At 36.7% G+C, this 14919-nt stretch overlaps 2 protein-coding genes across 13 annotated transcripts; both read right to left on the minus strand.

Annotated features, from left to right (window-relative positions):
* Positions 1–4: 4 nt before the first annotated feature.
* Positions 5–7177, minus strand: LOC112728529 (putative disease resistance protein At3g14460). Of its 11 annotated transcripts, none has more exons than XM_072210203.1 (9): positions 6739–7177; positions 3819–5363; positions 3445–3509; positions 3141–3234; positions 2723–2793; positions 1856–2583; positions 1517–1626; positions 1243–1366; positions 5–1078 (listed from the first exon to the last, which is right to left on the minus strand). In XM_072210203.1, exons 1-2 carry the CDS (start codon positions 7037–7039, stop codon positions 4378–4380), a joined length of 1287 nt encoding a protein of 428 aa, XP_072066304.1. In that variant the 5' UTR covers positions 7040–7177; the 3' UTR covers positions 5–1078; positions 1243–1366; positions 1517–1626; positions 1856–2583; positions 2723–2793; positions 3141–3234; positions 3445–3509; positions 3819–4377. The 11 variants fall into 11 exon arrangements, with proteins under 11 accessions (XP_072066304.1, XP_072066300.1, XP_072066299.1 ...); XM_072210199.1 differs by having other exon boundaries at positions 5–671; positions 977–1074; positions 1914–2583; positions 3819–7175; XM_072210198.1 differs by having other exon boundaries at positions 5–665; positions 977–1074; positions 3819–7175.
* Positions 7178–8012: 835 nt separating this feature from the next.
* Positions 8013–13603, minus strand: LOC112728528 (putative disease resistance RPP13-like protein 1). Of its 2 annotated transcripts, none has more exons than XM_025778695.3 (3): positions 9853–13603; positions 9102–9168; positions 8013–8428 (listed from the first exon to the last, which is right to left on the minus strand). In XM_025778695.3, exon 1 carries the CDS (start codon positions 13209–13211, stop codon positions 9858–9860), a length of 3354 nt encoding a protein of 1117 aa, XP_025634480.1. In that variant the 5' UTR covers positions 13212–13603; the 3' UTR covers positions 8013–8428; positions 9102–9168; positions 9853–9857. The 2 variants fall into 2 exon arrangements, with proteins under 2 accessions (XP_025634480.1, XP_072066308.1); XM_072210207.1 differs by having other exon boundaries at positions 8013–8927.
* Positions 13604–14919: the final 1316 nt, after the last annotated feature.

Genomic DNA, 14919 nt, shown 5'->3' on the forward strand with positions numbered 1-14919 from the left:
GATGTATCCTGGTTTAATCCCAAAGTGGGATCTACATCTAGTCTCCACCATAATAAATGGTAGAATTTTTCACTATAAACAAATTCATGTTACAAATACCAATTCAAGCCAATACAAAAAACAAATTTCTCAAACGGCACTATAGCTTTTTCTAGATATTCTCACATCCTGGCTCTCTTGCCTTTTTCATAACAGAAATTGATTCTCACTTTCTAAGCTCTCTCTTTCGTATAAACAGTATAACTCATATCAGCTCTCCTAAAATAGAATGAAACGATGAAGGCATGAAAACTCTTAAGAAAAAAAAAGATAATTGTTCAGTGTAAATAAAAATATAAAACTAAGTTTGTCCTTCCTTTTTTACTTTGAAAAGTTTGTAAGCTTTCTGCCTATTTTTGACAGGTTGCTCCAACTGTATCCATATCATTGAAGGTATTCTTGTTGCATTTTGATTGGTCTATCTGTCCTTGAAAAATTATGTTTTTCATCATCCATTTCTTCTTTTAATTTTGTACGAGGATGATGTCTTCCATGAATTCTTCCTTTGCATTGATGCAGAGACTGCACCTCATCTGATTTGTTTGGGATTCGATTTTCCTCCATCATTCTTGCCCAGATTCCTTTGGTCTCCTAATTAGGCTTAATCCAACTTTGCTTCGATTCATCTGTTGCTACACCAAAACAAACACATTGGAACAACTCATACAGTTTTTGCTTAGTGCATAGTCATCACAAGGTTAATTAATTTCTTAATTCAACAGAAGTTAATACTAAGATAGTAAACAGCATATCAAACCAACGAGGGCCACGAGCGAGCAAGCAAGCAAGAGCAACACCAATAAATGTAATGAAAGGACTTAGATTTGGGTGAGTCAAGGGGTGGTGCAAAAGTAGCTTACAGAAATAACAATAAAAAGAAGTAAAACCGTTAATGACAAAGGCAAAAGTTGAAAGGGGAAGATAATAAATGGCATACTGAAACCAGCAAGGGCCACGAGCAAGCAAGCAAGAGCAACACCAGGAAAGGTAATGAAAGGCCTTAGATTTGGGTATGAGTCAAGGCATAGTGCAAACCTAGCTTACAGAAATAAGAATAAAAGAAGAAAAACATTAATGACAAAGGCAAGAATGGAAAGGGAAAGAATTCATCATTCTCAAGGCCACTTGCTCAATACTGTGTCATGCATACTTATGAGCTAAACAATAATGGCCATCTAATACTAGTCAAAACTAAAAACTTACTCAAAAGACATGCCTCAGAATTCATTTCTTCCTTGAGTTGAGCAACATTATTTTGAGATCACCATATCAGCTACTCAGCCTAGCTTTCAGCATTACTTGCTCCAAATAACCAACTTTAACCATGCTATATTGGAATTGGAAAAGGAAGCAACAATCTCAGAATTTTGTGGAAAATTGGAAAAAGGCACAAGATAAATTTAATGCTTGTGCTTACTTGTTTATGATCCCATTAAAATGTTATGAATCATAAGAGTAACGCAGTGTAGGAGAATACCTCTAAGAGTGGCCCAGCTTGAAGTTCCTGTCTGAGACAAGAATGTGTAGCTCCTTGTCCATGTACTCAACCAGAAAAGAATTGCCACGTACAAAACTTTTAGGATCTTTCTGCATTAAGAAAAGTGAAACAAATAACTCAATTATTCTACAAGATCTTTCTTTAAGCATGCCCAAAGATTTCCTATATTTGTTTGTTGCAGACTTCAAACATGAGACTTTTGAAGAGTATAGAATTATAAATTCGAGCATTTTTAATGTTAAACTTGTACAGCAATGCCAATTAATCCTCCAGGAACCCTTGAAGTTTCAACAGAAGAAAGCAAAGTATAGGACAAACCTAAGGTTAAATCCAAATTCCAAATAGAGAGCTTAGAGAGAGAGACAAGCATCCTTACAAGCACCCAAATGCAATAAATTGACAAGTCCCAGAGGAATCAGTAGATGTCCCTATACATGAAGAAAATGCAATAAATCTTGGTTGGAAGATGATGATGATGATGATGATGGATTTTTTGAGAGATCAAGAATGGTGGTGTTGAGTTCTACTATGGTGTCATCAAAGAGTTTGAGACAATCATCTAAGGCTCTTTTCTCAATGGTGTTGAGAGTGTTTTGGAGATTCTTGATTATGTTGGTGCAGTTGTTGGATGAAGATTTGACTTCATGGACTGTGTGGTTGACAACTTTGGAGATTATTTGTGGCATTGTTTTTGTTTCACGGTTTGGGAATGTGGATAAGGCTGAGACACAGAGATTAGGGTAGAGTGTTCCTTTGCATTTTGAATGTGCTACTAATTGGATATGGTTTTGGAAATGGAGATGTTTTTTCCCTTCTTGTGGTCTTGTTGATTTGAAATTTGAGGTTTCAATGAAATAATTGAGATGTGTTGGTAAAAAGATCAGTGCAAAAATCATGGATAAGATTGGTATAAAGGGAAAACATGGATGATGTCTTCCATTTCTTCTTTTGATTTTATACAAGGATGATGTCTTCCATGAATTCTTGACCAGGTTAGCTTGCTCTCCAAATTGTGTTTACTCCAACTTGCTCCAATTTGTTTCTTGCTGCACCAAAACAAACACATTAGAACAACTCATACAATTTGTGCTTAGCCCATATTAACTCAACCATAAATGTTTGCCATCTCAAAGTTATTAGTTTCTTAGTTCAACAGAAGTTAATAATAAGATAATAAACATATACCAAATCCAACAAAGGCCACTGGCAAGCAAGCAAGAGCGAGACCAAGAAAGGTAATGAAAGGCCTCAGATAGCTGATTGAAATAGGAAAAAAAAGAATACCGTTACTGACAAAGGCAAAAAAATGGAAGGGAAAGATTTCATCATTCTCAAGGGATGATCCTTGAATTAACAAAACTATAACCTTCTAATAAACATTGTGTTTGCACTTAGAAGTAGAACAAAGCATGTTTATGCTATATGTAGTTTATATATAACATTATCCCCAAAATCCCTATTCTCTCTCTGAACCACCCCCCCCCCCCCCACCTTTTTCCCGAAAAGGAAAAATATATGGCCATTTGTTTCTGCTTATAAGCCATGCCATTGCCCACTTGCTCAACACTGCTCATGAATACTTATGGGGTAAACAGAAACTTACTCAAAGACATGCCTCGGAATTCATATCTTCCTTGAGTTGAGCAACATTGTTTTGAGATCATCATATCAGCCACTCGGCCCAGCTTTCAACATTACTGGCCCCAAATAATCAAATTTAACCATGCTATCAGAGAGAGGGGAAAAAAAATCAACAATCTAAAATTTTAAACTTGTACTGCAATGTCAATTACTTCTCTCAGAACCCTTTCAGTTTTAACAGAGAAAAAAAAAAAGAAAAGCAAAATATAGGAGAAACGTAACATTAAATCCAAATAGAGATGTTAGGGACAGAGAAGCATCCTTACAAGAATGGAGGTGCACAATCGAATTGCATTAAATTGACAAGTTCCAGAAGAATCATTAAATGTCCCTATACACGAAGAACAAAGAAGAAGAAATTAGGAAAAAAAAATACCAAAATTGACATTGTATACCCATACTATAAGTCCCAAAAATAAAAAACTATATGTTCCCAAAAGTAGGCATTGACTAGAGTGGTGATTAACAGCGTGAAAAGAGAGGATTCAGTTTTGTGTTTTCCGCAAAAGAGTAGGAGACACAGAATTTGAATGAGGTATAGAAATTTGGAAATAAAAATAAGATTAAGTAGGAGAGAATGAATATGATGTTGGAGAAGATGAAGTGGGTTTGGGATACAGAGAGATAGCAAAAGAGTTACCTCTTTTAAGATGTTGACTCATTGCGAATCCATTTCCCATCGAGTTCAATGCGGGGGATGTGGGAAATGGATGGCCAAATTATGAGTTCACTTAAACAGGCAGGCAGCCTTATTATCTTCTCCAGCTTAGGGCATTCTTCAACCCCTAAATATCGGAGGGACTGTGACTGTGACAGCTCCAGAGATGTCAAATTTTCACATCTTTCAATTCTCAGATCATTGAGATTCGGGAACGCTGGCAATGCGAAGGATGTAAGCGAATCACAGCTGTTGTGTATTTCTAATCTCTGTAGCGAGTGATGTTGTTGGTATTGCATTGGGAATTCTACATTCTTGCAATCGTATATGCGCGACTCTTTCAACGAAGGGGGCAAAGCATCCCCTGGAAATGATACCACTGATGAGCACTCTGAGATGTCTAGCTTTATGAGAGAGGTTGGTTGGGTGTGGGTCATGGCCTCAAACACATACTCCACCTGCTGCTCTCCATTAACCCATAGTCTCTCCAACATGGAAAGTGGTAGCTCCCGCATTCTTGCTTCCTGTTTGCCATCTATTCTTAATGAGCGTAGGATGGGAGCTCTTGGCACATAACATCCAATCTCCTCGCATGTAGTGATTTCAAAGACGGAAGGAAAGTGGGCAAATCTCCTCTTAACTTAGGACAATCCCATATCACAAGTGTCTCAAGTTTCGGAAATGGTGCATCATCATCATCATCACATTCATATGACTCCCATTCCTCCCAGCAAGGCATTCTTCGAATAATGAGAATTTTAAGGGATCGGAAGGGTGTCTCCTGATGCTGATGAGTTCCATTATAGAATGACCCACCAATCTTCTTCACCTTGTCGAACTCTTCAATGATCAGCCTCTCCAGAGAGGGTAACTGTCCAAGTGAAGGAAGCACCCAACAATTCCTGCATCCACTCAGCCTCAACACAGTCATGTTGTGGTACGAAGACTGCCCTACCCAATCCGGAAACATCGTACCTCTGTAACCCAAGACCCATAGCTTCTTCAAGTCTTCATGAGGACGCAATTTGTCAAGTACATCTTTTTCACTTTGGGAATCAAAAACCTCACTATCTTCACCTGATGACCATGTCAAATATAAAGCATTCAGGTGTATTTTTTCATCCATCCTTGCATTCGATGCTTCACCACTATTCTTAACATTCTCTAATTCCTGAATGCACAATGAACCATGAAGATGTGCTAGCTCTCCCAATTCTCCAATCCCATTCTCTTCATGTTTGCCCGCAATATAGTCACTTAAAAATTGCAAATCTTTTAATTCGCTCATCTTTTTTGGCATCTCTTCCAAATCATCAGTGCCGGAAATATCAAGATGACGCAAATTCACAAGATTTTGCATCTTGCTAGGAAGCTTTTTAAGTTTTTCACAGTATCTCAACTTCAAGGTTTGTAAATTGTAAAAGCAACTTAAAGACTCAGGCAAAGTCACGATGGATGTGCATGAAAGATCCAAATAACGCAAATGGATCAATTTGGCAATAGAACCATGCATCAAGTTTTCATCATCTGAAAAAAAATTAAATGACAAAACTCGTAAACACTTTAATTGTTCTAGTAAGTCACAAGATACGGCTACTCTATCTCCCGCTGAGAATACACCATATTTATTAAAAATTTGCAACAATGTCCTCGCATGTTTTAACTTGTCGCATGCTTCTGTGATCTTCATAAGCAAATCATCATCATTCTTTTGAGCACATGACAAGTGGCGAGTTTTTGTATCATGCTTGACGGTATTCTTGAGTTCAAAGATTCTAGAAAAGAACTTCCCACCGTAAAATGTTGCTAAATCATGCATGAGGTCGTGCATCACAAATGTATTATCATCAGAGTTGGAATGTTGAAAAAATGATCTCGAAACCAAATCATCAAAATATTCATAACCAATTTCTTCCAAAGTCCTTTGGATACAAACAACAGTAAACAAAGCAGCGTTTTAAATACGAAGGAAGGTGGAAATAACTGATTCTCAATGCAGGAAGAATCACGCTATCCTCCTCAGAGAGTTCCCAGAATTCACTATTCAAAACATCATTCCAATCCTTTTCATTATCTTTCCCTCTCAATAATCCTCCAAGTGTTTGAGCTGCCAAAGGTAATCCTTTACATTTTTTAACAATTTTTCTACCAATTTCTTTTAAGGTTGAATGATCTCGGGATTCGGCAGGATCCCATGCACGATTTGCAAACACTGACCAGCATTGTTCTTCATCCAACAAACTCAAATTGTGATCTTCATTATGTTTAGTTTTCACCATAGAAGCAACCGTATCAAGACGTGTTGTTACAAGAATCTTGCCTCCCTCACTTCCACATTCAAAAGGAGTTAGAAAAATTTCCCAACCCTCACGATTGCTGCTCCATACATCATCCAGAACAACTAAGAATTTCTTCCTCGCTAGCGCATTCTTCAAATGATTTTGAGCTGTATCTAAATCATTTGAGTAACAAGGACTGCAAGTTTTTTCTATCACAGCCTTTGTGACCTTAAGAACATCAAATTCCTCCTCACCCACACAAACCCATGCCTTCACGTTAAATTTTTGCAGCACCATGTCTTCATTGTAAACCAATTTAGCCAAAGTAGTTTTTCCTATCCCACCCATGCCCACGATGGGAATCACAGACAGTTCACCATTGTTAACATCATCTAATAACAATTTCATTATGGTATCTCGCTCTTTGTCCCTTCCAACAAATATATCCGATTTTTTAACCAGTGAGGTTGATGGAATCCTCCCAGACATGTTCTTGGCTGCAATCTTTTCTAGACGAAGAATATCTTTGTGTTTTGCGATATCTTCTAGTCTAGCAATGATGTCTTCAATCCTAGTAACCATCTCCCTATCTTGCAAATTGAGAAAGCGAGACAGTAAGTTACCTGGTGGATCCTTCTGTTTGGCAGCTTTGGTGGCAAGTTCATCCAACAAGTCATCAGCATCGTAGACAGCATCTTGGAGATTTTCAAGCCACCTCTTGACAGCAGGGTCAGTGATCTGTTTCTTCTCTGCATCATTCAGCACAGCTTCAACCACGTTCAGAATGTTCTCCAGCTTTTGAAGCAGCTTCTGGTCAACCTTCTTTCCTCGCATCATCTTGATGATGGCAGGATCGGACAGCCGATTAAAAAGAATACCGATAAAAGAAGAGAGAAAAGCTCCTCCAACAAGTGAAGCAGCCATGTTCACAGGAGCAAGACTAAGAAAGGGAAGGAAAGGGAAGCGGTTTCTGTTTGCACTCCGAACTCAGAATTCTCTCACAAACACAGAGAGTATGGAAGTGGTAGCAGGTCAGCGAAATATTATTGTAATGTGGTCCATGCTGAGAGTGTTATAGTTGACCAATAATAATATATGTTATCCCTTTGGTCTTCATGATAAAGTTCATGTGAAGCTTCTTATTGTCTTTCTCCGAAGCTGTGAGATGCTTTCAGTGCCTTTGGTCTTCATCATTCCATTTTTTAAATGATCCCTTCAACGAATCATTAGGTGGAAAATGTTTAACAATATCCACTTGTATTTATTTACTAACCCACCTACCATTCAATCTTCTCTATACCATAAAAAATTATTCACCTTTGTGTTTTCATTACCAGACATTATAAGGTGTGATGTGAATCCACATGTATTTTGTTATCAGACAAGTTGTAGTGTTTTGTTTCATACTACAATGAATACATCTACTACCTTTTAAATAAATAACTTCAACATAAAACTACTTTTAAATTTTATCTATTATTTTTGTTTGTTTATATTACAGTAAACTGAATAATTTTATCTTTGCTAAAGAGCAAGATAAGAAAAGAAACAGAACAAAAAGAGAACAGACCTAGGAATCCAAATCACGCTGCACCACCACTATAAGTGGGGCATCATCTGCTTCAATGATTTCAATTAATTTGGTCTTCAATGTTTTCATCTTTGCCAAGTTAGCCCGTTTTGCTTCACAGTTTATCAATACAGGCACGTTTCAACGTTATCTTACTGTTTTTGTAGAGAGTTTAATATGTTCTATGAAATGGTTTGATTTATGATTTTTCAGCTTATGGATTTAGAACGATTGTGAAGGTACAAACAAACACGGTATGTATATCAGAGGTTCCATTTCTAATAATGTGTCATATGTATAAGATAAAGAACAAAATAGAGTGATAAATTTATGTGACCAATGACAACTTTAAATATTATCCTTCCACTTTTATCATTATATTTTTCTGTAGTTGACAACAACATTTGGAATACAATGTAGAAATGAAAAACTATTATGCTAAAAGTTTCTTCTTCTACAATACACTCCCACACTTAGCTCTAATGCAAAAAAATTAAACAAATAAGTGTCAAATAGAAATATAAGATGGATCCTTTACAAGCTTCATAACAGCAACTATAGAAGTGCTTCTTCTACCTCTCAAGAACCAATTAAACCATTTTGCAGAGAGTTTTGGATATCTCTTCAATTCTGGATTATTTCTGTCGACAAAATATAGGCCATGGCTTACTTTGTAACCATCCAATAACTCAAATAAATCTAGAAAGGACCATGCAAAATACCCCTTTATATTTGATCCATTCCTGCCAGGAAAAAAAAAGTAGATAAAATGGAAAATTAGGAAATTCAAGAAAATTTACAAAACAATCTCAAAAGTACTAGTACGACCGTTTATAACAGTTTATGAGAACTCATGAAATGCAGCAAATAAAAATTTTAATTAAGAGACTAAGGTAGAAGAGTTACCCAGGCAATATATCCTAGTTCAATATGAATCTATATCCAGTCCCCAACACAAAAAATGGTGGGATTGGATTTTCACTAATCAAGTTTAGATTACAAATTTGTCAAGATAGATTACAAGTCACTCATGCCTCTCCTTTTTTTTCAACAGAAAAGTGAACACCTCACACCAAACACTCATTTTGATTTCTACCTCATAGTATCCCATAGACTAAGGTGTTTCGAAGAAAAAGAGACTGACTCATTAGAACCATCATTCACTCAATTTCTCAACTATCATTTTATTTTCCCATAACTTTTCCTATCACATAAGTATCCTGCTTCCCATATATTAGAGCCCTGTTAAGAAAAATAAAAAATAAAAGGAAAATGAAAAAAGAACACGAATATAAGAGATTAAGAGTTCTCATGAATTTATATTGTGAAAGAGAAAATTAGGAAACACAAGAAGTATATATTATGTGTCTCAAATATCAACAAAAATTTCATAGCTGAAGGTATCAAGTGTGGCACCTATACTGCATACAAGTATTTCATCCTTGACACATCTTGTAATGTGCATTGCTTGGTATTCTTTGACCTGACCACATGATAATTCAAGCCAAATCTTTATCAGTAACTACATAGCACCATAAAATGCATGCATTTGAAGATAAATTTATTATATCGTTCGCTAAAATTATATTATCTTGGTTCTTCATGCAATTTAAGATGCTCACTTATTGGAAAGGAAATAGGCTACATAGCTATACAGTAAAATAATCTAATTGAAAAATAAAATACACAAGAAAAAACACCCCTTCATTTGAAAATGGACTCTCTGCATCAGCCAAAACATAGATGGTGGTAGTTATACATAAATGAGTAGTACCCATAGTTGAGGACATTAATGAAAACTATGAAATGCTAAGAAACCTGAATCTTGAACTGCTAGTTGGAAATTTCATGTCATTTTGTAACTAATAATAAAAATTTAAAAACACAGAATGTCAATCATAATGAATAGATAGTGGTTAGTCCATTGCTATTTTTTTTTGCCTTTTGGGAGTAATATGTTGAAAGAGGTTTTACCTTGATGCCCTGTTTTGCATTATTATAACATAGAACTAAATGAATGTGTTGGGGCCTGGGGGTTGTCATTGTGAGAAAGCATGTCACTAATCTTTTTCCCAAATGACATAATGAACAGTGAAAAATAAGGCTCATAGAATGAGGATTTGTAAGGTTTAGAATGAAATATAGATGACAAAAAACAATGCTTTACCTGTTTTAAGATGTTGAGTCATTGTGAATCTGTTTCCCATCAACATAAATACCGGGGATGTGGGAAATGGATGGCCAAATGTGGGGGTCCTTCCTCTCTATGCCTTCACCCAACAACTGACATTTGCTGATGGAGAGTTCCCTTAAAGAGGCAGGCAGCCTTATTATGTTCTCCAGCTTAGGGCATTCTTCAACCCTTAATTCTCGAAGGGACTGTGATTGTGACAGCTCCTCTAGAGATGTCAAATTTTCTCGTCTGGCGATTATGAGGGACTTGAGATTTGGGAACGCTGACAATGGGAAGGATGTAAGTGAATCACAGCTGTTGTCTATTTCAAGACTGGTTAGTGACTCATGTTGTTGGTGTTGCATTGGGAATTCTACATTCTTGCAGTTATTGATCCGCAACTGTTTCAATGAAGGGGGCAAAGAATCCCCTGGAAATGATATTGCTGACGAGCACTTTGAGATTCTTAAATAACTGAGAGAGGTTGGTTGGGTGTGGGTCATGGCCTCAAACACATCCTCCACAAGCTGCTTTCCTTCGATTCTTAGATGTTGCAGTGAAAGTGGTAGGTCCCGCATTCTTGCTTCCTGTTTGCCATGTATTCTTAATTCGCATAGGATGGGAGCTCTTGGCAGATAACAATCAAGCTCCTCGCATCCTGAAATGTAAAATTGTTTCAAAGACGGAAGGAAAGTGGGCAAATCTCCTCTTAACTTAGGGCAGTTCTCTATAATAAGCGTCTCAAGTTGAGGAAATGGTGCATCATCATCATCATCACATGCATACGACTCCCATTCCTCCAAGCAACGCATATGACGAAAGTCCAGAGATCTAAGGGATCGGAAGGGTGTCTCCTGATGCTGATGAGTTCCATCACCCTTATAGAATGACCCACCAATCTTCTTCAGCTTATCACAACCTGAAATCAGCAATCTCGTTAGAGCAGGTAACTGTCCGAGTGAAGGAAGCACCCAACAATTCCTGCATCCACTCAGCTCCAACGAAGTCATGTTGTGGTACGAAGACTGCCCTACCCAATCCGGAAACATCGTACCTCTGTAACACCCGATGGATAGCTCCTTCAAGTCTTTGTGAGGACGTAATTTCTCAAGTATATCTTTTTCAGTTTGGGAATCACAAACCTCACTTTCTTCAAATGATGTCCAACTCAAATCTAAAGCATTCAGGTGCATTTTTTCATCCATTCTTGCACTCCATGCTTCCCCACTAATCTTAACATTCTCTAATTTCTGAATCCACAATGATCCATGAAGATTTGCTAGCTCTCCCAATTCTCCAATCCCATTCTCTTCATGTTTGCCCGCAATATAGCAACTTAAAATTTGCAAATCTTTTAATTCGCTCATCTTTTTTGGCATCTCTTCCAAACCAGTTTCAAAAACATCAAGATGACGCAAATTCACAAGATTTTGCATCTTGCTAGGAAGCTTTTTAAGTTTTCTACAGTTTCTCAACTTCAAGGTTTGTAAATTGTACAAGCAACTTAAAGACTCGGGCAAAGTCACGATGGATGTGTATGAAAGATCCAAATAACGCAAATGGATCAATTTGCCAATTGAACCATGCATCAAGTTTTCATCATCTGAAAGAAAATTAAATGACAAAACTCGTAAACACTTTAATTGTTCTAGTAAGTCACAAGAAACGGCTACTCTATCTCCCACTGAGAATAGACCATATTCATTATAAATTTGCAACAATGTCCTCGCATGTTTTAACCTATGGCATGCTTCCGTGATCTTCATAAGCAAATCCTCATCATTCTTGCGGCGAGCACATGACAAGTGGCGAGTTCTGGTATCATGCTTTGCTGCATTCTTGAGTTGAAGGATACTAGAAAAGAACTTTCCACCATAGAACTTTGCTAAATCATGCATGAGATCGTGGATCACAAATGAATTCACATAAGTGTTAGAATGTTGAAAAAATGATCTCGAAACCAAATCATCAAAATATTCATAACCAATTTCTTCCAAAGTGTTTCCACTCTTTGGTTCTAGCAAAAGACCTTCCGCCATCCACAATAATGTCAATTCATCTCTATCAAATTCAAAGTCCTTCGGATACAAAGAACAATAAACAAAGCAGCGTTTTAAATAGGATGGGAGGTGGTAATAACTGATTCTCAATGCAGGAAGAATCCCACTATCCTCCTCAGAGAGTTCCCAGAATTCACTATTCAAAACATCATTCCAATCCTTTTCATTATCTTTCCCTCTCAATAACCCTCCAACTGTTTGAGCTGCCAAAGGTAATCCTTTACATTTTTTAACAATTTTTCTACCAATTTCTTCTAAAGCTGAATGATCTCGGGATTCTGCAGGATCCCATGCTCGATTTGCAAACACTGACCAGCATTGTTCTTCATCCAACAAACTCATATTGTGAGCTTCATTATGTCTAGTTTTCACCACAGAAGCAACTGTATCAAGACGTGTTGTTACAAGAATCTTGCAGACCTGACTTCCACATTCAAAAGGAGTTAGAAAATTTTCCCAACGCTCACGATTACTGCTCCATACATCATCCAGAACAACTAAGAAGTTCTTCCCCGCTAGCCCATTCTTCAAATGATTTTGAGCTGTATCTAAATCATTTGAGTAACAAGGACTGCAAGTTTTCTCTATCACCGCCTTTGTGACCTTCAGAACATCAAATTCCACCTCACCAACACAAACCCATGCCTTCACATTAAACTTCTGCTGCACTTTGTCATCATTATAAACCAATTTAGCCAAAGTAGTTTTTCCTATCCCACCCATGCCCATGATGGGAATCACAGACAGCTCACCATCGTCATCTAACAACAATTTCACTATGGTATCTCTGTCTTTGTCCCTTCCAACAAATATATCAGATTTTTTAACCAGTGAGGTTGATGGAATCCTCCCAGACATGTTCTTGGCTGCAATCTTTTCTAGACGAAGGATATCTTTGTGTTTTGCAATATCTTCTAGTCTAGCAGTGATTTCTTCAATCCTAGTAACCATCTCCCTATCTTGCAAATTGAGAAAGCGAGACAGGAAGTTACCTGGTGGATCTTTCTGAGTGGCAGCTTTGGTGGCGACTTCATCCAACAAGTCATCAGCATCATACACAGCATCTTGGAGATCTTCGAGCCACCTCTTGACAGCAGGGTCAGTAATCTGTTTCTTCTCAGCATCATTCAGCACAGCTTCAACCACATTCAGAATGGTCTTCAGCCTTTGAAGCAGCTTTTGGTCAACCTTCTTTCCTCGCATCATGTTGATGATCTCAGGATCAGACAGCCTGTCGAAAAGAACACTGAGAAAAGAAGAGAGGAAAGCTCCTCCAACGAGTGATGCAGCCATGCTCACAAGATCAAGAAAGTAAGAAAGGGAAGTGGTTTCTGTTTGCACTCCAAACTCAGAATTCTCTCACAAACACAGTATGGAAGTGGTAGCAGGTCAGAGAAGTATTATTGTAATGTGGTGCATGTGGAGATTATTATAATTAACCAATAATAATGTATGTTGACTTCATTTGTTTTATCCCTTTGGTCTTCATGACAAAGTCCATGTGAAGCTTCTATTGTCTTTCTCCAAAGCTGTGAGATGCTTTTGGTTTCTTTGGTCTTCATCATTCCATTTTTTAAATGATCTCTACAACGAATCATTAGGTGGAAAATGTTTAACAATATCCACTTGTATTTATTTACTAACCCACCTACCATTCAAGCTTCTCTATACCAATAAAAAATTATTCACCCTTCTGTTTTTATTACCAGACAAGATGAGGTTTGAATCCACTTGTATTTTGTTAGCAGACAAGTTGTAGGGTTTTATTACATTGCATGCATCTGCTACCTTTAAAATAAATAATTTCAACATAAAACTTCTTTTTAATTTTTATCTTTCATTTTTGTTTGTTTATATTACAGTTAATAATTTTTATCTTTTAATCCAAATGTAGTGAACTGATAAGTATGATGCTTAACAGATCATGGGGACCATCTTCCACCAACTATGAGAAAACCAAGGTGAATGGTCCTTGATTATATACAAAGAATAAAAAGGTTGGTATTTACACAAATATTTGTTGATTTAGTATTAGACTATAGAAATATCAAATATGACGCTTTTGATTATAAATTAAATTACAGCATGGGATAATGAAGATGCCTATATACTTGAATTTGTTGCCACACTCTGATAGTGCCCAAGTAAAAGAAAGGAAGATATCTATATGACAGGTCACATTACATAGCGCAAATTGAGTCACTAACTATGTCCATTCCTCTTCCCTTCTTGCTGTTTACAATCTACATCATCGTCATGAGCTTTGTTTTCTTATAGGTTCAAGGCTCCATGCACTAGATCAAATATGATGCATAAAGAAAAGAAAATTCTTGTGATGTCACATTAAATCAATGAGAAAATACACCAGAAAACCATGTATTCAGCCTTTATCTATTTCTGGCTTCTACGCTTCATTAAGAGGGAAATATGATTCCTAAAAGCTTCTTTTTTCCCCTCAGTAGGTGATTCTAAAAGCTAAACACATAAATTGAAGACATGTATCCCAACAACCTCAACAACATTTTCATGCAGTCTTCAATAATGGTCCAATCAGATTTTGCTATTAAAAAAAATTATTTTATATAAACTATTTTTACCATAACAATCCCACATATTAAAAAGAGATGGCACAAGGTCAACCACTCACCAAGACTAGTAAACTTATCAGAACGTTCACACAATTTTCTACAAGCAAATTTAAAAAACAATCTCAAAAAAGTACTAGTATATGACAGTTTTTTAAGTTGTAATGATGCATTGCTTGGTGTTTGACCAAACCACACAATAATGCAAACCAAATCTTTATCAGTTAGACAGTAACTATATAGCACTATAAAATGTATGCATTTTGAGATAAATTTAGTATATCATATGGACTGAAATTATTCAAAAATATATAAATTTGAGCATAACTTTATTGCAATAATTTCTACTGAATTTAACCATAAAATTATGTTGGTCCATCATGCAACTTAAGATGCTCACTTATTGGAAAGGAAAT

This window comes from Arachis hypogaea, chromosome 12 (genome assembly GCF_003086295.3).
Source record: "Arachis hypogaea cultivar Tifrunner chromosome 12, arahy.Tifrunner.gnm2.J5K5, whole genome shotgun sequence".
Taxonomy (NCBI): domain Eukaryota; kingdom Viridiplantae; phylum Streptophyta; class Magnoliopsida; order Fabales; family Fabaceae; genus Arachis; species Arachis hypogaea.